Here is a 22949-nt window from a genome sequence, read left to right as displayed (position 1 = left end):
GCATGTCTGCCATTGGTCAGACAGACAGCCCCGCCTCCAAAATACAATCGCACACTTCAGCTTTAAATATGGAAAATGATGAGAGGAGTCAGCGTCCAGGTCGTGCACTGTATCTGCTGTTTTGTTCAGATTATTTCAAGTAAATGAGAGCCGATTTGTCATTTTCAAATGATAATGACAGCACATTTGAGTGATGATGCTTTGCTCCTAAAATTCACCAGCCCAGAGTGACCCATCATCATGGGACCCTAATGAACAATATTTAAAAACCAGTCCTTTTATTCCAGTTTTACAGACATAACATGTGGAAAAAAAATCTAAAGATGGCTTGTGAATGCCTGATCATCAAGAAGTCTTTCACCAGTTTTGGGCTTAGCTTTAACCACAAGGTGGCGCTATAATAGATGAATTTACTGATTTCTCAGACTTGATTCAAATTTCCTGGAAAACACGTGAGACTGTAATGATGCAGCATCAAGAGACTCAGATAGGAAAGTTTTATGAAATCAGACATGTCTGGTTTTATTGTGTGAGATTCACTGGCATGTGCTGATCGTGAGACGCTTCACACCGTCCAGTCAATGTAAATCAAGCCTTTCCTTCTTTGATATCTTGTTGCACACAGAAATAGAGCGAGCAGACGATGGTAGAAGCTCAGAGCGGGTCAGAGACTGGGCCTGCTGTGAATTAAGATCATGTGTTTCATTTAAAAAGCGGTTTGTCTGACACAAAGCAAAACTGAAGTCCGGTAAATCTTATATGATAAACACCAACAGAAATTAGTCATCTGGGGTGCGTTTCCCAAAAGCATCGTTAGCTAACTATGGTTGTTAGTTCCATTGAAATCTATTGGCAACGACCATAGTTGCTTTCGGGAAACGCACCACCAAAAAATGGAGAGGTTGTTCAAACTCGACTGCTTTGAATCTTTCCATGAAGGTCAGTGTTGACTGTCAGCCACCAAAGGTCAAAATGAAAATGATTTAGTTGTTTTATTTGTCATTTTCTCCGTTTTAATCTTTCTTTTGCATTCTTCAATGCAAAATGTTTGTTTGACCAACACATTTGGTAACAGGGTTGAGTGACTGATATTGATGAATGTCAGTCTCAATTTGCAAAAAAAAGTGAAAGTAAATGAGAAGATTTACTAGTCTTTCAAATGATGTCACTTCCTGGGTGTCACAATTACATTTTTTGTAAATATGTATCATTCCATTTGTTCTAAATATGTTCAAGGAACGTTTTGCTAACGTTCCCATTTAGTTGTGAAAAAAATGTTTCTAATTGTTCTCAGGACGGTCAAAACATCCAGTTTGTGAAATGTTTAAAAGACGTTTCGTCATGTTACAGACAATATTAAGGGAAACGTTCCATTGTATTGTTTTGCAAACATGGAAATGTTACTTTTGACGAAAATGTTACAGAACTCAAAAGCGTTCCATAGATGTATAAATAACATTTTTGTACAAACGTTCAGAACATTTAGGCGGACGTTCTGTTCATGTTACTGGTAGAGTGTTACTTAATAACTTTGAGAGAATCTGCCAGAACGTTAGCTCAAGTTCTGCGAACGTTCCCTGTTAGCTGAGAAACTGATTCGTTTTCATGCGACTTCGTTTAATGTGAGACAATAGTTTGTCTGCTGAGATGTGCATTTGATACTTTGTGCTAAAATATAGTCAGCTGAACAAAACACGGTTGCTGTTTGATACTCGAGCCGCAGACGTTCAGAACACGCTCACATCTCGTCGCCTTTTGATATTAACGTGATTGAAACGTTCGTCGGATGAATCAGCGATGATTTATGATGAATAATGTGCTCGTGTGGAGGATGAAGAGCTGCATGATGCTGAAGTGATCCGCTGGTTGTCGCACTCGGTGTGTGTTTGTGTTTGTGTCGGTGGTCCGGAGGGCGGAGCTGCGGGTCTCTGCGCCCCCGGTACCGACGGACACACCGATCACTGCTGGGCGGAAGAGCGTCATTTGAGCAGAAAACAGACCGAGAGGGAAGCAGCGCGGACGGGCTCAGTGCTCCCGTTAACGGAGATCAAGCGGGGATCGAGCCGTCGACGCGCATCGAGAGTGATTTTGTCTTTCTTCCGCAGCAGGATGGATTTACACGCGGACGCCCGACCCGAGCGCGATCCGCCCGCATCACCGGCCGAGCGTCACTGAAGCATCATCCGCCCTCCGCGACACATCCGACCGCTCCGATGCGAACAAAAGCCTCGCATTCACCTCCACCCTGACCAACCGCAGCGCCTCCATCCGCAATGAACATCTAGAGGAGCGTCAGGCGATGGGTGAGACACACACACACACACTCTTACACGGACGGACAGACAGACGGGTCGGTGGATGGGGAGCAGCATCTGCTCGGTCAAAGAGAAACGGCTAAACGAGCCGCAGTCACGGGCGTCTAATAAACACTCGCTGCTGCCGCTGCTGATACTATTATTGATATTACTGATGCTGATCCGATGTGGTTTTGTCTCCAGAACGAGCTGTTTGACATTGCAGATTATGATATCAAAGCCAAACATCACGCCAGGCCTGTAAATATGAATTTAATATCTAACTGAAGCATTGTGCTGGTGAAACCCTGCAGGCCTGTAATCCAGACTCTGGTGCGGTTTGACTTCAGATCTGTGTGGAAACATCATATCAGATGCCTGAATGTGATAAGAACATGTCTGATTCAAAACTCACCTCTAAAATATATAAATATATTTGGGGTATAAAGAAAATGAAGCCTATTTTTAGCCGCTGTTAATATTAACTGATGTTGATTCACTTCTGCTCAGATCTGACGTGGTTTTGTTTCCAGAAGGAGCTGTTTGACATTACAGATCAGATTGTTATCAAAGCCATATATCCGGGTTCAGGGTTTTGCATCTCATCGCACGAGTAAATATGATTTAAATACGTAACTGAAGTATATGTTGGTGAAACCCTGCAGGCCTGTAAACCAGATTCTGATGCAGTTTGACTCCAGATCTGTGTGGAAACATAATATCAGATGATAGGAATGTGTCTGATTCATAATAACCACCCCAAAAAAACATGTATTTGGCATAGAATTAAGAAAATGAAGTCTGTTTTTAGCTGATCAGGGTCAGTCACTGCTGCTGTTTATTACTGATATTGATTCGCTTTCACTCAGATCCGATGCGGTTTTGTGTTCAGAACGAGCTGTTTGACATTGCAGATTGTTGTCAAAGCCAAATATCATGGTTTAGCTGGTTTTGCATCTCCAGTGATGCGTGTAAATGTGTGATATAAATATTTTGTTGGTGAAACCCTGCAGGCCTTTGAAGATACAATCCAGATCCTGATGTGGTTTGACTCCAGATCTGTGTGGAAGCATCATATCAGATGCCTAGATGTGATAAGAACGTGTGACTCAAAAACCCAAAAATAAGAAAATGTTGTACAAAAAAAAGTGAAGCCTGTTTTTAGCATGGTTTGGATTGTGACGTAATTTTCATAGTGATTTCTCTTTACTGAACGTCACAACGTATTAGTTTGTAGGTTTTATTCTTCTAAATTCTCATTATACTCAAAAGCGGATTATCATTCGATTCTCGTTATGTGAAAAATAAAAAATAACATGTAACAGTGTTATACACTTTTAAATTCACACATTATTAGACTGTACAGAGACTTTGTGATTTAAAGATCATTCGAATATGAAAATGAAAGTGCATTACACTAATGAGAATTTTCTAGAAATGTGCCTATTTGTCATGAAAATGGCATGAGAAACAAATCACCCTAAAGCTAAAAAATGGGCTTTATTTCTTATATGTTTTCATATTTCTATCATCAGGGTTGAACTGTGGCAGTTTCTCGTGATTCTCGTGGACAGTTGGGTTTGATATAGCGGAGGTGAAGGTCTGTGTTTGATCAGGCCGTCTATATTCTCTGCTCCAGTTCTGCTTGGTTGTTTTCTAGATAATGATGTGGATTGAGTTTCAGCTCACAGGTGACTGACCTACAACACAGATGAGAACACAATGACATGTGAAGGGCGGCGTGTGTGTGTGTGTGTGTGTTTGAAAACACGGTGAGCAGATGTTGAGTCTCCTGTCTTCTTCAGCTCATATGGTGTGTAAGATAACAGACAAACACCACGAGCTGATGAAGTCAACATTCGGAGGACTGTGTGATCACAGGATCAGTGTGTGTGTGTGTGTGTGTCTGGTCCAGGTCTGAATGAACAGGCTGATGGATGAGCTGGACGTGTTGATGGTCAGTTCTGTGTATGATAATTCTCAAATCAGAAAACAAACTTTCTTTGATCTTCTGAGCTCGTATTCACTCAGAACTCAACGCTTCTTCTTTTGCACAAATTTATTCAACATATGCACACATAAAGCACACATATTTCAGTGAGTCTGCGAGAAGGAAGGAGGACAGATGCTGTTTTGATAGTTATGAATCATTTTGCTCACTGATTCACGGAATGAAAAGTCAGTCTGTACGTGTGTCTGAGACGTGCTGCGATTCTGCTCTGGCTTCATTTGGATTCATTTCTGTTGAGAGAGTAACTGCAAATAGACAGAGTTACTCTCAATAGTGTGTTTCAGTATGAATGTCTTGATTATTGAAGTGTAGTGATACTCAAGTGCAGTGAAGTGTTGTTAGTCACTGATCATGTGAAGAGCAGAGGATGTACATGAAGACGTCCTAAAGATACATGTGTAAGTGTGAGAGATGAGCATGAAAGACTAAATAATGACTGGTTTTAGCTAAAAAACACTTGATTAACATTGCAAGTGGCTGCCAGATGAAAATTTGTATAATTTTAAGCTTGATTTACACTGAAAAAAAACTGGTCTTTTACAAGTTTTTTACATTCATACTTGTAAAGTAAATTTCACTTAAATAAAAAAAAATGATCAGTACATTAAATTCCACACTCAGCTAAAAGTGAACTTCTACCAGTTCATTTACTCACATTTTCTGATTTTACTCATTTTTTAAGGCAAGTTTTTTAACAGCATTGATTTATCTTAATTTTAGACATACATTTTAAGTTTGCCGTTGCACTAACATGAGCACAGTCTTCAAATGAAGCAACAAGCTCATGTTCATCAGCTCAACCTCGAGCTCAGCGACAACCACAAAAGCATCAACAGCACCAATACCATCCAGCAAAACCCAACACCAAACGCTGACAGCTCTTCACTCACGAATGCATAAAATAACACTTCATTTTACTCTCCCAAACCCCTTTGCAAAGCATGCCCATGCATTTGCAGTTAGTTCAACAAAATTCATATGGTCTTAACTTAATTGTTACTTACTGAAATCGTGATAAAATGTTGAGCTGTTGTGTTGCTACAGATCATTTTAATTAAGTAAATGTATAAAACAAACATTTTCCAGGGCACAGAAAGAAAATCTCAAATGGAGATAAAAGTTGTGTTTTGTTGTAATGCACACGCTGTAGATGATGCAACTGATGTGATTGTTTCTTATGGGGATGTAAGTGATTTTCGGCATTCACAGGGGTTAGTCGGTGAATTTTTTGCTGTCCAAATCCAGAACGCTGGTGTTTTTCTCTCACCACCAGCATAAAAAAACCCTGGCTGAATTTCCTACTGTTTTTTGACGAACACTGAGGTTGTGTGGTAATTTAATTGCCGTCCAAATCCAAATCTCTGAGTTTACAAGAAGAAATAGATTCAAATCACTTTTACCGTAACTGTTGCGCTTCACCATAATTTGCATTTGTTACCGAAATGCTGGATAGCATTTACAAGAACAGTATTTCATAACAATATTTTAACCACAGCGAGTGTTAAAAATAAAAATAGGAAATTGAAGAAAAGCACAGAAACACAGAGTCATTATTATAGCATAAAACATGCATTATATACAGTTATATAGATAAACATATAAGCAGGTTTATGTTGACCGTATGTAAACTTATTTCTGCTAATCTCCACATTTTTAATGATATTGTTTTGAGTCTATTTTCATATTTATGAACAGGAGATGTAAATAATCAAATAATGAATAGGATATTATTAAATATGAATTTATTCAGACAATCATGCGACTGGCCACGTGAGCAGAGCGTTCCCGGGTTTGTAGGATCACAGAAGTCGCCATCCGAGTCTATGAGTTTATCGCTGAGGTGCCATGGGAATTTATTTTTACAGGCATCCACATGAGAAACGATTACCGATTTCCGAGTAGGGCTGGACCGTGTTTTGGTCCAGAATGATTTTATTTGAGGCATATTTGAGGCGATCTGCGTGAGAGTGTTTTTGTGTGGGTCGGTGTCTCCTTACAGCTGCGTCCTGAACACACCTACTGCAGCCGAAATGGTGCTGACCTGTTTGTGACCTCTGAGTGTGAGCCGAGCGACGCCTGACGGAACGTTCCACTCGCTTCCCGTCAGCGGGGGGATCGCCCAGTAGACGCAAACAAACACTCACACACGCACACTCCTCCAGCTGTGTGCTTCCTCCTCTCTGATGACTGCTTCCTGTGCCAGAGCCTCCTGAGATCCTCTGTGCAGACCAGTTAGAGCAATAACACATTCACTGCTTCACACATAACACACTCGTTTGTGTGTTTGAGTGGCAATCACAGTGCATATTAATGCTTTTAGTGCGTGGAGCCAATCGGATCAGACTGTGGGCGGGGCTAATGTGACATGACAGAAATAGAGCTCTGAGTTTCCTGTCCGTTATCAGAGTCACGGCGTTATAACGAAAAACATCAGATTTACATGGAAGAGAAGCTTCGCTTTAATCACGTGTTGCTTTGTTGTTTTCCTCTGGAGCGACTGATAGTGGATCGGCTTACAGGGATCTTTGCTAATGTTCCCTTAACAACAGCTGGTTTTTAAGATGTTTCCTCTTAGTTTGCAAATGTCAGGGAAACATTCCATTTTATCATTTGGCAAACATTGGAATGTTACTTTTTGACTTGTGCTTTGAAACAAGTTGCAACATGAATGTTGCATGAATGATGTGTAAATACTGTTGTTGTGCTAACATTCTGAGAACTTTATTAAAAAACAGATAACTCTGAACAAACGTTACTGCAGGAACATTTGTTCTTTCCAGAACCTTCCCTGTTAGCTGGGTATGATTAAGTGGTTAAAATTGTCTGAAATTAACTAGAGCACAAACAAACGTCTCCAGACAGACTCTAGACAGACAGCGGGACCGTAATCAGTGTTTATCTGTGAGTAGCAGACGCGTCGGGCTGAATCCACACTTCTGTGCGTTCGGTGTTTTTGCGATGTTGATGTGACGCCGGCTTTAGTCTCGTGTGTTCATGGGAAGGCGGCGTCAGTTCTGTGAATGTGGCTGTTTGATTCCCGCAGTGGAACATGAGAAGACTGGCTCTCGGATCAGCTGTTACAGTGTGCGCTACACGATTAACCAGCCCGAGGAAAGCGCTGCTGCATTCATCTGAGGCGTTTCTTTCTGTCAGGTGTGAGGAGTCTCTGATCTTCTGCTCTGTAGATGCTCCTCCTTCAGTCAGCGTCTGTGGGATTTTTCCAGTGATCACTGAGAGCAGCATCAGCACGCACACACGGTGTGAGCAATCATTCACACTTACTGCTAGAGGTTTCTAACATCAGCACTAGTAAAGAGTAATAATGATGCAAACTTGTTTAAAAATCGGGCCTGTAAATATTTGATGAAGTCTCAGGCGGTTGAGAGCGACTTCTGCTGATATCAGGTGTGTTTGTTGTGTTCATTGTGATCGACGCAAAGCCACGTTTATCCTCATTGCTGCCCGTTTCTCACCTGAGGCCTTATTTCCACTGCAGTGAAGTTTCTATGCCTAATAAGGGTAATTGTGTAACTAACTTGGGTTATAAAAGTCTTGTGGGAACATTGTTTTGAAATAGTTCCAAAATGTCCCTAGTTAAAAAGTAACAGATTTAAAATGCTTTTTATTTTAAACTAAGTGTAATTCAAGTCTATTACTGACATATTGCTCGAGAAGTTTTACTGATATAAAAATTATTAAAAAGTTGTAATTCAGCTTCATTTGGAGCACTGCTTGTGCACGACGCACAGTTCTTAATATTAAGCCTAAAATGTTTTGATGTCACTATTGATGAAGTTTGTGTAATCTTTACATAATATCGCTCTTTAAATGCAAAATATTTCAAGTGTACCTAAAGTATACTAGCAATAGTTCCGCTTTAGCACAATCAAATATACTTCAGTATATGTTTAGTTGGACTTCAGCACTAGTTCTGCACAATTAAAGTGCTTTAAGTACAAAATTAGTTGTTCCAATTTAGCAGACTTTAAATATACCCGTTTAATATACGAAAAGTGCAATAATATGCAAATGTATTTGTTGTATACTTAGCATGAACTAAATGTATTTTAAATACATTTTAGTATATTTATTTTTCACTAGGGGTTGAAATGTCCAGCTATTAGAATGTTATATAAAGGTTACAAAACTATTTCTTACAATGTTCTACTAACCCTGTTTTAACCCAGAATATTATGTTATTCAGACATTTATAATTAATATCCAAGAACATTAAAACGCCACGTGATTTGTGTTTCAAACGTTACATATAAAAGATACGAAAAACTTTTCTTAGAACAGTCAAGTACGAATAACATCACAAGAACGTTTTGAGAAAGTTGATTCAAGAACATTCTCTCAACATTATAAGAATGTATATAGTTATAAAAACGTTCCATAAACTTTACTACTAAGAATGATTTATCCTTTTAAAAAGAACGTTAGCAAATGTTGTGAGAAAGCTCCCTTTCAGCTGGGAAGGAGGAAGTGAAGATTAAAAATGTTAAATATTATGTGAACAGAATATTTTAGTTGATGCATTCCCAGTCCAGCATTTTGTCCAATGATGCAAAATCTGTGAAATGTTCAGTATTTAACTGTGTATTTAGAACACCATTGAGGCGATCCGCACCAAAAGAGTTTGCCTTTTTATTCCAGACACTTCAAATATCCTTTATCAAACATGATTTGATAAATGAGGACTTTTGAAAAGAGGTTATTTTATTTTATAAAAGTTAGAAACACCCATTAATGTTCATCATGTTTGTTTTACTGACTTTAATTTATGCAAATTTAAATAAGCAGATCACTATTACAATAATGAGAACTGAATCATTTGAAACACAAACAAATCCAAAAGTAAAGTGTCTGTTCACAGTCATGAATCCGTATGGGTGAAATGTGTTTTATTGTCATGAAAATAATGCCACAAAGCAGGAAAATCTTAATGCTTCTAAAATATGCTTCATTTTATTTCTGTAAAGTCTCAGATTTGAGCGTTAGTTCCTCGCCCACATTCACACACAACCAGTGTTTGTGTGCCCTGACAGATATTGAGTGGCTGGAGAATGAGCTCTATTGTACTGCAGTGCAGACACACACTCACACACACATTGTCCAAGACTGAGTCTGGCACTTTCAGTGACACATGACGTGTGATGTACGTTTCCATGGTGACATACGTGACGCAGCGGGAGACTGTAGAGCACTTCAGTCTGCCAGAACAACTCACACACACACACTCAGATGGGTCACAGACGGTGTCTGGAGATCAGGGCTGTTGCTCATCACTGTGATGTGTGCTCATACTGTGTTCACGTGCACAGTTTTCACCTGCTGGAGCAGAAAAAACCCACAGACGCACAGTGAGTGATGCACATCTACACACCAGAAGATCACTGACACATGAGTGTGCGGCACACCAAAACACCAGACAGGAAGAACAAACCTAGCAACCACCCAGAACACCCTAGCAACCACAGTGCAGCTCTTCATAGCTCTCAGAACCCTGTAGAAAGCACAGAGCAGCAGAGCGTCACACTCATGGGTTTTGCATCACAAGCCCATTGTTCAGAAAATGCAAAATAAGAACATGCAAATTTTTTAAAAGTACACACACATTTGATTTCTCTCTAATTGGGGACATTACATAGACTTCTGTTGTTTTTTTCTATACAGTTATAGATTTTATAAGATAATCGTAACTCTAACTCTCGCAGAAAACTTTCTGCATTTCTACAATTAAAAAAAAAAGTATACGTCAATACACGTTTTACAAATGAGGGAGGTTTTTGGAGATTTTGTCAGGCTTTGCTTACTTTTAGATGCAAATTTGTCCCCAAAATATGGTTACGTGTGTACACACACACACTCACACACACAGAGTGACATTCTGGTTGTCACTGAATGTAAGTTCGACTCTGATTTGTATATGTTGTTGTTGTGGTTATGGTTACACACACAGGAGGTGTGTTGTGTTCATTGTTTGTCCGAGTTGCTGCCGGTTCTGATATTTTCAGCTCATTCTCTTCAGCTTCACTTTTCTCTTGTTTTCTATGGTTTTCTCCAGATGCAGAGCGACGCTTCACACACACCGACTGTAAGTAAATGCAGAAAACAGGCATTTGATTCACTATGTCACTATGTCTGCCGTTTGTGTGTGTGTGTGTGTGGAGGGTTGTTGTCTCATCTGGTTGTGTCTCTGAGGAATTCCGTTCTCTTATCCAAAATTCATGGAGTTTAATCAGTCGATTAGTTCAGTGCTTGGTAACAGATCCTGTTTGGGAGTGTGTCCAACACGGTGCTTTCTGACCCACACATGCACCGAATGACCTGAACACACACACACACACTGAGTTTCCATGTTTTGTGGGTTCATTCCAAAGGTGTCATGTTATTTTCTACTGTCCATCCTCTTACCCTAAACCTACACCTCACACAAAACTACAGGCATTTTTAGATTCTCAAAACACTTCATTCTGTGTGATTTAAAAGCTCGTTTCCTCACGGGGACCAAAACATGTCAAGAACAAGATTTTTGGATATTGACATCTTTGTGGTGTAACGTAGGGTATACCTGAAACACACATAGATGCACAAACACACACACAGTATGTGTGAATGTGTTTGGTTTCCTCACGTAGACTCTCGTGACAGGAAATGAAAGTGCAGCTGAAAGGCAGATCATGTTTCTTGGGTGTTGTTCAGAACTGAAGCGTGTGATCTGAATGTAGATCTTCATAGTAAGTGTTTGTTTTTCAAATATGATAGGAAATTACAGTTCGCTTGAACAAAATGAAGCCTGATTTAGGAACATCAAGATCTGGTTTGAAATCATGAAATATTTTCACATAAACATTCCCTTTACCGTAATGCCGAAACAAGTGCATGTATACATTTTAAAACATCTTTATGGTACTAAAGACAGTGTTACAATAATGAGAATCATCAGTGATAGTGCTGATCATTTTTTGTTTGGTTTTGTTTTTGCATTATGGAAATTAGAGTTTGAGTCCTTTTTTCTTGTTTTTATGGATAAATAATGCATGTTCTTGACCGGATTCATAAGATTCAGCCTTCTGTACAGTTGGTGTAACTCTTAATACATTACGTCTTCCTCAGGATTTACGACTTAGTAATGATGTAGTTGAGTTGATCTCGGTTTGCACAGAAAATGAAGCAAAAATGAGCAGTGGTAAACAGGGCCGTACGCAGGCTTTCATAAGTACAGCAGAACTGAGCTTGTTCTGAGTGAGAACGAGGGCCGTCAGTCTGACGGATGCTGTGATGAACTCTGTTTATCTGAGACTTGAGAAAAGCTGACATTTGTTGTCATTTAATCGGAAACTGGGGCAGGTCAGTGATGTCTGTGGTCCACACTTACTTCACACAACACACTGCTGCTTCTCACAGGTCTTGAGCCGGAAATGTGTGTGTGTGTGTGTGTGTGTGTGTGTGTGTGTGTGTGTGTGTGTTGATATTTCTGTAGTGAGTCACACGTTTATATGAGTAGATGCTGATCAGATAGTGACATTCTCTAGCACAAAATGAACAAATACATATAAAATAATTTGTTTTAGTAAGTGTTTGTCTATGTAAATTTTTGGGCATTTTTATGTATTTTCAAAGTAAATAAGGTAACGCTTTACAATAAGGTTCGTTAGTTAACACTAGTTAATTACTTTACTTAACATGAACCAAGAATGAACAGTACTACAGCATTTATTAATCTTAGTTAATGTTAATTTCAACATTTATTGATGCATTATTAAAATCAAATGTTGTGCTTGTTAGCATGAGTTAATACACTGTGAATTAACATGAGCTAACAATGAATGACTGTATTTTCATTAACATTAATAAAGATTAATAAATAGTGTAACAGATGTATTGTTTATTGTTACATTAACTAATGGAACCCTATTGTAAAGTGTTACCGTTACATGCACCCAAAATGTGTTTTAAGATTGTAAATGTACTTTATCTAATCAATTTTGGAATTTGAAGGTTTAAGTGAAATGTATTTTACATTTGAAAAATGTTTCTCCAAGCTGTTCTGTTTACAACATACACTGTATTTAGTATATGTTCTACATATATTTTAGCCCAGAAAAACACATATTTGTCAAATATAAGGTCACAGTGGTTTAGTGTGTTTATGAGTCCAATATCGTCTGCCTGACTCACATAAACTCTGCTGATAACACCTGTGAATTTGTGAAGCTCTGCAGTGTCTGTGTGTTTATATTGAGCAGATGTTTGCTGAGGTCCATGAACGTGGCTGTATCGTGTTGGACTTCAAGAACACTCGTTCGTAAAGAATAAGAAACGCTCTGCTGCAGCCGAATCACAGAATCCAGACTGGACTGATCCAGAGCGAGCTGCAATGTTGAGCCGAACACGTGTGAAGATCGATTCCTGCTACAGTGCAAGATGAGGATGCATCGTGTGTGTGTGTGTGTGTGTGTGTGTGTGTGTGTGTGTGTATTAGCTGTAGTTGGGTCACAGATGTGTTCCCAGAAGTGAACTGAATCTGACAAACCTCCCTGAGGGTTTGTGTTTCTCCTTAATGAGCTTCATGTAAAAACAATGAAAGGACTTCATCTAGAGCTCAGCAGAGCTGTGTGTGTGTGTGTGCACTGTAGATCTGAGACTAACACAGTCTCTTGAAGGAGAGTCAGCGAGTGTCCTGATGTGACCGCTGACTGTTGTTTCCTCTCGTGGAAAAATCAAAGTCGTATCAGAGAGAGAGAGAGAGAGACGGGCAGCAGATAGACATGAGCTGATTTACTCCACAGGAGAGACACGTTTTGTGTGTGTGTGTTTGTGATCTGAACTGCTCTCTAAGGTCTCAGATGTGACTCAGCAGATCTGTTGTGACTGTGGATGTTTTATCTTTATCATCCCACGCGCTGTCATGTCAAACCTTCATTAAATAACAGCGTTTGGTCAAAGAGCTTCTGTAGGCATGAAACAAAGTGTCCTTTAAGAGTCTGAGCAGAGATTCTGCACTATTTGGCAGCCCATCTTGGCATTTGTTGAAATAGGGAAGTGAAACACCAAAATATGTGCATCACTGGTTTAACACTTATTTTTATTATCGTGTGCTTTCGTTGCTTTTATTAGTGTTAGGGCTATGAGCACTATATTTTGCATATGAGCTTCGGAATCAGATCATTTCCACATGTTGTACAGCCAGTGACACAGAAACTGACAACCAAAGATGTGCGTCACATGGACGTCTGTGATTGTGAGCATATTTAAGATGCTATTTCATGTTAGAAATAGTTCAACTTTTAAGAAATGCATCTGAAGACCCTTGAATTCATTTCCGTCATGCGCGAGCGTGATAACGTCAGTTACCATCCTGTCTAACGACACGGTTCCACCTGAATCTCCCATAATCCATCACAAAATTCAAATCCAGGCTGCACCTCGACTGGTTTGAAATGCTGTGAATTGAGAAATGTGTGTGTAGGAGTTTGATTGTGTTAAATCCAATTTGGCTGCTGGTTGTTGCACTTTTTATTCCTCTTCCCACAATAACGCGTCGGTTTATTTGCGTCTTGCGGACCCCGCTGTGCCGCGTGATGTCATTCGAGCGCGTTTCCTGCGTCACAACACCCGATCGGCCAATCGCGCCGCTGCCGAGCGCTCTGTTCCTCTCATTAACTCGGTTAGCTGGGTATTTAACAGCTGCTTTGCTAATTCAGCCTCTTCCTGTACAACATGTCTCTGCTCCGCTCCCACGTCCAGGAAATCTGTTTATTTGCTTTGGATTCTGACAGTAGTTTCTCAGTTCATGCAGCACAGAATCAGAGGATGTTTCACAGGACACATTCTTGCACTCGTACACAAATGCAGTTCAACGCACTTCACATGCGCTCTTTGAGTTGGTCTGACGGTGACAAACCCCAGGGCTTGGCAGCAGCAAACAGAGAATGCAACACAAACAAAATGAAGCACAAGTAGAAGTGTTTGCATTGATGTAATTGCATGAAGTTTCAGGATGTACACACACACAATACTGTCCTGAACTCTGTCTTGAGTTCACAACAGCGCCTTCAGTGTCTGTGATGTCTGGCATCTAACTGTGATGGGAATAATTGCAGTGAACATTCTCACTATCACTGATGATCTGGAAAGTCAAACACAGGAGCTTCTGGTCTTTAGCTGCTCTGAAAGGCTGGAGAGAAACCCGTTCATGAGCGTTTCATCTAATCGTGATCACTGAGCACTTTACATTACAATCACATACTGCATTAAAGTGAGGAAAAGGCCACAAAATGCACTTTCATATTTCTGATGCAGTTATGAAGCACTCAAAATCAACTCAAGTTGTCTTGAGAAGCACGTTGATATCAGATTGCTTTACCTCCATTGTGATTTGCCTGGGTTTGTTTTGTTTTCACATTCATTTAATCCCAAGTCTGTTGCTGTTGATGGCATTTCCAATTCCCAAATTCCTGCTTTTCTGTAGTCATTTGTGTGATATTTGCAGGAGCTTATTGAAAAACTGTCAAATGTATAGGAAAAACTCCATGTAAAATGAAGTTAGCTCAACAGGACCAACTTAAAATGACACCGGTTATCAATATCACACTGAATTTAACATTTGAATATGACTGTGTATGCTTATAATGTTTCACTTCCAAATCAGTCTCTGAACTCTCTCTAAATCTCTCTAAACTCTGTTTCCCTCTCTCTGTTTCTCAGGATGAAAATGAGACGTCACAGGGTTTTCTTGATTTGCACGGTGGGACTGTGTGTTATTTCCTTCCTGCATTACTACAAGGCTCTCCACTACGTGTCCCTGCTGAGGGAGTTGTCTGCACCTTACCCTAACATCAAATCCTTCATCATGGTCACTGGTTTCTTCTGGAAGGAGGGCACCACCCCGCTGTCCAGCGCCTCCCCAGAGGAAGGGCCTCCGCTGGTCCACAGGCTGTCGGACAGCAAGCCCCGGGCCGGAGGAGGCGGAGGCGGCCTGGCGCTCGACACCGGACAAGAACCTGAAGCACCACAGCCGTGGAAGAGACCTGAAGATCCGCAGCGCAGGAGCTCAGGGACTACAGAGGTACGTGTGTGACTGGGAAGGTTAACCCTAACCCCCAGTCAAAAGTTGACGTGGGGTTGCTCAAACAAAGAGATCGATGTTGTGACATGTTACAGACAATGAGAAGAATGTACACATAATGTAAGACATAAAATAATTATATACATAACATCGTTTTGAATTTTGAGAGGTATTTAAACAATCACTGGGGCTAATAAATATTCAAGATTATGATTACTGCTTCCACAATTAATTGTGAATGTGCTGATTACAGTATTAGACTCCCATTGTGCCTCAAGTTTTTCACAATAATTACTTATAATGAGCAAGTTTTCAGCAGTCAGATGTTTCACTTTTGTTTGAAACAGAAGTGGATTTTCTTGATGCTGTGCCATTCGCTTGAAATGTAGAACGTGGTGGAGTCGCTGCGAGCGAGCGGCTCAACAAAACTAGACCACGTCCCGCTGTAAACAAAAGATTAATTATCTGAGTCAGTGAAACTTTGTCCAGATTCTGCTGTCTTCTTATGGGGCTTGTTTTTCATTAATCAGGTCCATAAGGGCGGTTTGATCGCCTGGCAGCCCAGCAGCCCGACCAACCAGAAGCCCGACCTGCAGAGAGACTCTGCGGTCAGAGTTGCGGCGAACAAGCTCCAGTCGCGTCACGCGTCGACTCCAGACCCGCTGGAATCCCTGGGCGACCTGCACCGCCGCACCCACGTCCTCCAGGATGACCGCATCCCTTATTTCGTCCGCACCAAAGCAGGCGCTCTGTGCTTCCGTCAGGGGACGGAGGTGGCACCGCCTAAAGATGAGACGCTGAAAGCGAGACCCAGCATAGCTGGAATCGGCCAGCGGAGAATATTGCAGAAGCCTGACGAGTCAAAGACTCCAGCAAAATCAGTGGAGGAGTCCGGCGCAGCTCGAGGGAAGCCCAAGCGTGGCAAGCGGCTGGTGAAGTGCGTGTGTCGCCCGGGGTGGCACGGCCCTTACTGCGGAGTGCCCACTATGGTGTACCACTCCAATCTGCCCACGAAAGAGAGACTGACTCCCCGCGAGACGCCACGGCGCGTCATAAACGCCATCAACGTGAACCACGAGTTCGACTTGTTGCACGTGCGCTTTCGCGAGCTCATCCAGGCCGTGGATCTCTTCCTCGTGTGCGAGTCCAACTTCACGGCGTACGGGGAGAGGCGTCCGCTGAGATTCCTGCATCTGCTGCTCAACGGAACGTACGACTACGTGCGTCACAAGATCCTCTACGTCTTCCTGGACCACTTCCCAGAGGGCGGCCGACAAGACGGATGGATCGCCGACGACTACCTGCGCACGTTTCTGACTCGCGACGGCATGGCGCGGATCGTGGGCGTGCGGTCCGATGACGTTTTCCTCATCAACGATGCTGACGAAATTCCGGCTCAGGAAGGAGTCCTTTTCCTGAAGCTTTTTGACGGCTGGACGGAGCCTTTTGCCATCCACATGCGGAAGTCCCTGTATGGATTTTTCTGGAAGCAGCTGGGCTCCCTCGAGGTGGTGTCCGGGTGCACCGTCGGGATGCTGAGGGACGTCTACGACAACGATGGCATTCGGCTTCGGCGGCGGGAGTACTACACCATGCCGGGATTCCGGAAGTACGAGAACGACACCGGCCACATCTTGGTGCAGTGGTCGATCGGAAGTCCGTTCCATTTCGCAGGCTGGCACTGCTCCTGGTGTTTCACACCGGAAGGAATTCACTTCAAACTCATTTCAGCCCAGAACGGGGACTTTCCTCGCTGGGGCGACTACGAGGACAAGCGCGATCTCAACTACATAAGGGAGCTGATCCGAACGGGGGGCTGGTTCGACGGCTCTGTGCAGGAGTACCCACCCTCGGACCCTAAGGAGCACATGTACGCCCCCAAATACATGTTGGATAATTACGATCACTACCGCTACCTGTTGGAGAACCCTTATGCCAAGCAGTCCAAGCTGGGAGGTGCGTAAAGCAGAACGAGGGCAGAATGTTTGTAAAAATGGTGTGATTGAAGACTGTAAGGAAGGACAACAGAGAGGGAGAGAAGGGACCGCCGTCCTGTTCCTCTCTTTCCTCTCTCTCCCTCTTTGGTCCCAACATCCCACACCGTCCGATAGCTAAACGCTTCATGTGAGCACAGGCCTTGCAGAGACCAACAGCAAACCTTTCTGTTTTGGTCGATGTTTACATGAAGGATTCCCAGCGTTCTTTGAGAGACTCTACGACAGATGCCTCCTGTGTTCACTGTACAAGACTGTGTGTGTGTGAGAGAGAGAGAGAGAGAGAGTGAATGTGTGTGTGATCAGACTGAATTTCATTGGTGCACAGACTTTCTTGCTTGCAGTTCAGAATCAAAATAAGAAAACTCATTGCACAAATGCCACATTTTTGGGTTTGTCGACAGCTTGTAAATTCCTCCGAACTCAAACGTCTTTTTCCTCGGTCAGAACAAAATCTTTGTGTATCATTGTGAGCTGTTCTGAATGAGTTTGTGGACGAGAGAGAGAAAGAGACCGTTCGAGAGAAACGGAGCTTTGTTTGAGCTCCGCTGGGTTCCGATGGAGCCGATACGCGAGATTGTGCCGAGCGAGAGAGGTCTGCTCAGAAAACACAAATGAGCTTCCTGTTTGAGAAATCCTTGCGGAAAACATCCTATAGCTGGGAAAAGGGCTGTTTCCAGATCAGATATTTAGTCTGTTTGAACAGGCGTTCATGTGAACCACCCATGTTGTGCACAGGAATGGAGAGACGCCAGATAAAAATAAGACAGACAGAGGCTCTGTTCCAGACTAGTTAGATGACTACGTAAGGCAGCACAGACAACACAAAGGTTGTTCCACATCACGTACTGCCTTCTAAGATACCATCTTTTGGCCAAAGTCATCTTTTCCAAAGAAGGCAAGACCCAAGAAAGCATTGTCAGTCTACTTGAAAATATATCCATTCAAGATGGCAGACAAAGACTTGCTGAGTATAAATGCAATGAAAAGCTCTGATATGAACAGTTCAGTCCAATGTGCATTTTTAAGAGCGTCGCGTTGTTAGCTTAGCACCAAGTAGAATCAGCAATGCGTCTCACTGTGTTTTGGAACAAAGCCATGTAGTGTTTGGTGGTCTTGGCTCTCTCGTGTTTTAATTTTAAGTCAGAGGAGGAAACAGTTTCTTATGAAACTGGGCTGGAAATTCCCGGTTCTCAGAGCTGCGAAGCCATCTGATCGCATTAGAGATCTGTGGGGAATTACATCTACACAGCGGCACCAGAGATCTGAAGAGTCGCGGATGATTTCGCAGGGATTGTTTTAGGATAATTCTGTCATTTACTGACTGTCTTTGCATCTGGGGCTGTTAACGTCAACATGAAATCGACATTGACTCTCTTAATTCATCTTCCTGTCTTATTGAGAATGATTCACCATTAATATTCTGAAGAAATACAGATGACATCATAAGTTCTTTTTTATCAACCATCTTCATATAGAGATCATTTCATCATAGAAAAAATCCCATCCTACATTTCTGTTTCATTCCAAAAATACAAGTAAAATGCAATGTTTTGTCATTTCAAAACCAGATCAGCCATTAACAAACTCCCACAGACATGGAGTCATTTCCAAAGGATGTTATCTGTGTGTCAGGCATGCTGCTAAAAACAGGTCTCCAGATATAGGAAGTATCTGGGCGAGGATTAAAATACTGCCATGGTGAAACATATATCACCAGTAGTCAAGGGTCATGAACTCGTGCTTACAAATGACTTCACCGGTTACTCACTAGTGTCTGTGCAAAAGGTCGGTCAGCTGCGACACTAAACGTATCCATGTGGCCTGATCGTGCCCAAGAGTGCCAAACAGCGGCACTTTATAAACAGGCTAAAGATAGAGACAACTTTAGATGTCTGAAGAGATCTCAGCAGAGGAACAGGTGCTCATACTCCATCCACAAGCATTTATAGTGTTCATCTGTTAGGATCTCAGATGTGCTTCATGCCACTGCGATTGCGGTGCGGTCGTGACCTTCGTCAGCCTTTATGCGTGCAGCAAATGAGAGATCGCGTCAGATGCAAACGTGTCCGCACGGATGTCTCCAAATCTGTGTGAATTCCACTTGGGAGTACAGTTGGAATGTTCAGTTGCATTCTGATCCTGAAACTCAAGCATTAATGAGCAGGCTGGAGTTTGCTTCATTCTTACTGAATCACAACAGTTCACATTTGCATATCAAGCAGCCTACATGAGCAGGAATATCTTTATTAACGGCCTTATGAATGACCTCATGAGTTGACATCATATTTTACAGGCAGGAGAGCCAGACTCATATCCGAGTTCACATCTGCAGGGCGAGATCCGTCCGTCCACAACCGCCGTGCCACATTTAGCTTAGAAGAACGTTTGACTTGATTTGAACCTGTGAGACAGCAGGTGCTCAGAGGAGATGTTGTGTTGGATTTAATGATCGTTTCGTTCAGTGAAATCGTTGAGATGTTTGGCTGTAGATCAGGAGCCTGCTTTAGATGATGGAGATCACTCTCGCTCTCTTTCTCTCTCTCAGCTGACAAACATTCACTGTTTTGGACTTATTGTCATTTTTGTTTTGTGTTGTTTGCTGTTGTAAATGTTGTTGCTGTTTACATTATTTATCTTATTTATTACTATCCTGTTTATGTGTAGAAAAGGGAAGATCAATCTGTCAGAGGAGAGAGAAGTTCTTCTCTGACTCAGTATGAAAGACTGAAACGTCTCTCTCCTCCACGTCATCCCTCCATCCCGTCCTCTCGCGCCATATTATTCGTCCTAAACATGATGGTGAAAGTCACTTGGCCAGAAACACTTTACGCTAGTATGCAAACGCACATGCTGTTGTGCCGATGATGAGTTGGACATGTTAATAGCTAACTGTAAATATCTTGACAGTTCAACTTTTAAGTCAAAATGAAACAGAAATAGCTGCAGATCTTTCTTTTAGGTTTAAACGTACACCCAAGTGAAACAAATTATCAGAAAAAGAAAAATGCAGGGCAAGGCTTGGTTTTGTGCTTTGGCTTTTATTTCAGTGGTGAGGGGGGCGGAGTTAAAGAGCACTTAATGATTGGACAAATCCTGCCTACATCACCGGTCAGATAAAACGTATAAATTAAACGAGATTAAAGAGTGCAAATGAAAGATAAATTGTTCTCAATAAGAAAGGGAGAAAAGGGAGAAAAAATTGGATTTGAATATAATAAATTAGAATTTGGTAAATTAGAATTTTCTTTTCAGTTACTGACTTTAAAGGCTGGAATACACGACTCGACTTTTAAAGTCGTAACAGATTTTAAAACACTAGACATTATAAACTTGCCAATTTTTAAATCGTTTCAGACAAAATGGGCATCATATACTGAAGGACCGAAAATCACATACAACAAAAAACTCATGCAGATGCATACAAAATCCGCAAAATAGCAAACATAACATGGTAAAATGGTGTAATAATATCACTTTTGAAATCTTCTGACTGGATGGAGAAAAAAATTGTAGTCTGTACTCACCGTACACCACGCGATTTTCTGACATCTGCAGCCCGACTCGACTCGAAATCTGAAACAAGTGTATCTGTGTAAAAATCTGTGTAAAGTATTCCGGCCTTTAACAAGGTTCTTCTAAATCTCGTGTTCCACTATGACAGAAAGAGAAAACTGACCGCGGTAGGCGACCGGTCCGCTACTGACGGTTGAGAACGCAGTGCGCATGCGCAGTAAATTGATCTCCGGCACGTTTCCGTTCGCATACTTGCCTTAAGTTTGATTCTGGTCTTTATCTGGCCTTTTTTGTGACTCACCTGTGAACGGTGTCCTATCGTCTATCAGGGAGCTTTGCTCGCACCACAGACACGCAGCTCACGTGCCCTTTGTTCTGTGATAAACGGTTGAACGCGAACGTTTATATAAAATACGAGACAACTTTTATATGGAATGAAAGAACTAGCGGAAGAGCAGGTGTTTCACCACAGATCAAAGGGAATGATGACGTTCATCATGAGGTGGCATACGGACACATGCGCGCAACACCTGGATATTAAATATGTGAGCATATATACATGATTGAGCCCTTCCTGGCGCCGTCATCAGCTTCATCTGCTGTCTGAAGATGAGATGATTTGCGTGAGCGTCAAACGCGCTCAGGTCTCCACAAACACACGTGATCCTTCCGGAAATAATAGTGAACGTCCTGTGATTGTCTGGACACGAGCTGAGAATCTCCTGTGCTGTCGAACTGTTCATATCTGCACTGCATTTTATGATTTTTTTTTTTAGCGTAACTTATTCAGTGTGTTCTGCTTTACTATATACTGAAGGGTTTTTTCTTTCGTTAGATGTTCGGGTGAAGTTAACATTTCTTAATCATCTTAATGTGTAATCTCGTTTAAGACGCTGCGATCCTCATATAACACAAAGGCCATTCTGTCATGTTTGTCACTATTATTGATGCACTGTATGGGTTTTCGGTTTCATTTCCCCTGTGATCTGGACTTTATATGTGCTGCAGTGTGATCGCTCTCCTCCAATCACGTCCACTCTCACTCTCTCTCCCCTCCAATCACGTCCATTCGTTTCTCCCTCTCCTCCAATCACGTTCTGTGTGTGTGTGTGTGTGTGTGGGAGAGTTTCTCATACTGGTTCACAGATGGAATAATTTCTCTAATAAGCGCAGTCAGATGAAGGACGTATCAGTGAGAAAAGAGTGAACATGTTTGAAAAGCAGAGAATCCCCTGAATTCTCTCCTGCACTGCTAAGGAGGAGTGTGTACATTAATGAGTTTATACAATCCTTTTTGTTTTGTGTATATGAATGGCTATATGTTAACCTTCAAGAAAAGTAACAAATTCTATGACAGAAACTATAATAAATTAATTTGAAAAACAGTTTGCGTTTCCACTGACACGTTAAGATGAAATCTAAGGCTGTCGTGGGTTACATGTTTTACTGTGGTAAATTACTCTGTGTGTGTGATTCGAATATATAAATATGATGCTGTTTAACACAAGTCATTCAAACAAAACTGGTTCTTAATTGAAATTCTACATGTTGACTTGAGAGATCTTGTTAATACTTAAATACTCTTTAGTTTCCATATTGTATTCAAACCTACTTCACTAGTGAACTGAGTGCACACTAGAGGGCAGCATATGTTCACAAACACACACAGACACACACACACACACTACTGAACCCAACATAGACTGCAGGAAGTTCCTCTGAACAAAGAGAACATAAACAACCACTTATAACCTGTGTGTTATTGAGAGATGTTATGGGATTACGAATGAGTAGTAATTTCAATTAAACATTTGAGTTATATGTTATGACTACATAGTGGGTGTACTGTGATGACTAGTTTTAAATCAACTGAGCATTTGTTTCTGATGATGGTTATTATTGTCCCTTATTGAGAAATGATCCACGTTTAGAATGAAATGCTCTTCAGAACAAGCAGATGAAGGATGGAGAGTCTGAGCTGGCGAAATGAGAAATTAATGTTCTGAAGTGTGATATAATAGTCACAGTCAACTACAACTCTAAAAAAAAATACTTGGGTC

The 22949-nt window shown here is 41.5% G+C and overlaps 1 protein-coding gene across 3 annotated transcripts; it reads left to right on the top strand.

Annotated features, from left to right (window-relative positions):
* The first annotated feature begins 1551 nt into the window (after positions 1 to 1551).
* mgat3b (beta-1,4-mannosyl-glycoprotein 4-beta-N-acetylglucosaminyltransferase b) lies at positions 1552 to 22275 on the top strand. Of its 3 annotated transcripts, XM_051112002.1 has the most exons (4): positions 9955 to 10211; positions 10373 to 10402; positions 15019 to 15379; positions 15910 to 22275. In XM_051112002.1, exons 3-4 carry the CDS (start codon positions 15020 to 15022, stop codon positions 17341 to 17343), a joined length of 1794 nt encoding a protein of 597 aa, XP_050967959.1. In that variant the 5' UTR covers positions 9955 to 10211; positions 10373 to 10402; position 15019; the 3' UTR covers positions 17344 to 22275. The 3 variants fall into 3 exon arrangements, with proteins under 3 accessions (XP_050967958.1, XP_050967959.1, XP_050967957.1); XM_051112001.1 differs by lacking the exons at positions 9955 to 10211; positions 10373 to 10402 and adding an exon at positions 1552 to 2303; XM_051112000.1 differs by having other exon boundaries at positions 9955 to 10402.
* Positions 22276 to 22949: the final 674 nt, after the last annotated feature.

Source organism: Labeo rohita, chromosome 6 (genome assembly GCF_022985175.1).
Source record: "Labeo rohita strain BAU-BD-2019 chromosome 6, IGBB_LRoh.1.0, whole genome shotgun sequence".
In the NCBI taxonomy this organism is placed as follows: domain Eukaryota; kingdom Metazoa; phylum Chordata; class Actinopteri; order Cypriniformes; family Cyprinidae; genus Labeo; species Labeo rohita.
Note: the sequence above shows the minus strand (reverse complement) of the source record. Positions and strands in the feature narration are given on the sequence as shown.

Coding starts and splice junctions, on each gene's coding strand:
- mgat3b (XM_051112000.1), top strand. CDS start 10,359: ATGGTTTTCTCCAGATGCAGAGCGACGCTTCACACACACCGACT. Junction 10,403..15,018: donor ACGCTTCACACACACCGACT/GTAAGTAAATGC, acceptor TCTGTTTCTCAG/GATGAAAATGAGACGTCACA. Junction 15,380..15,909: donor GGAGCTCAGGGACTACAGAG/GTACGTGTGTGA, acceptor TTCATTAATCAG/GTCCATAAGGGCGGTTTGAT.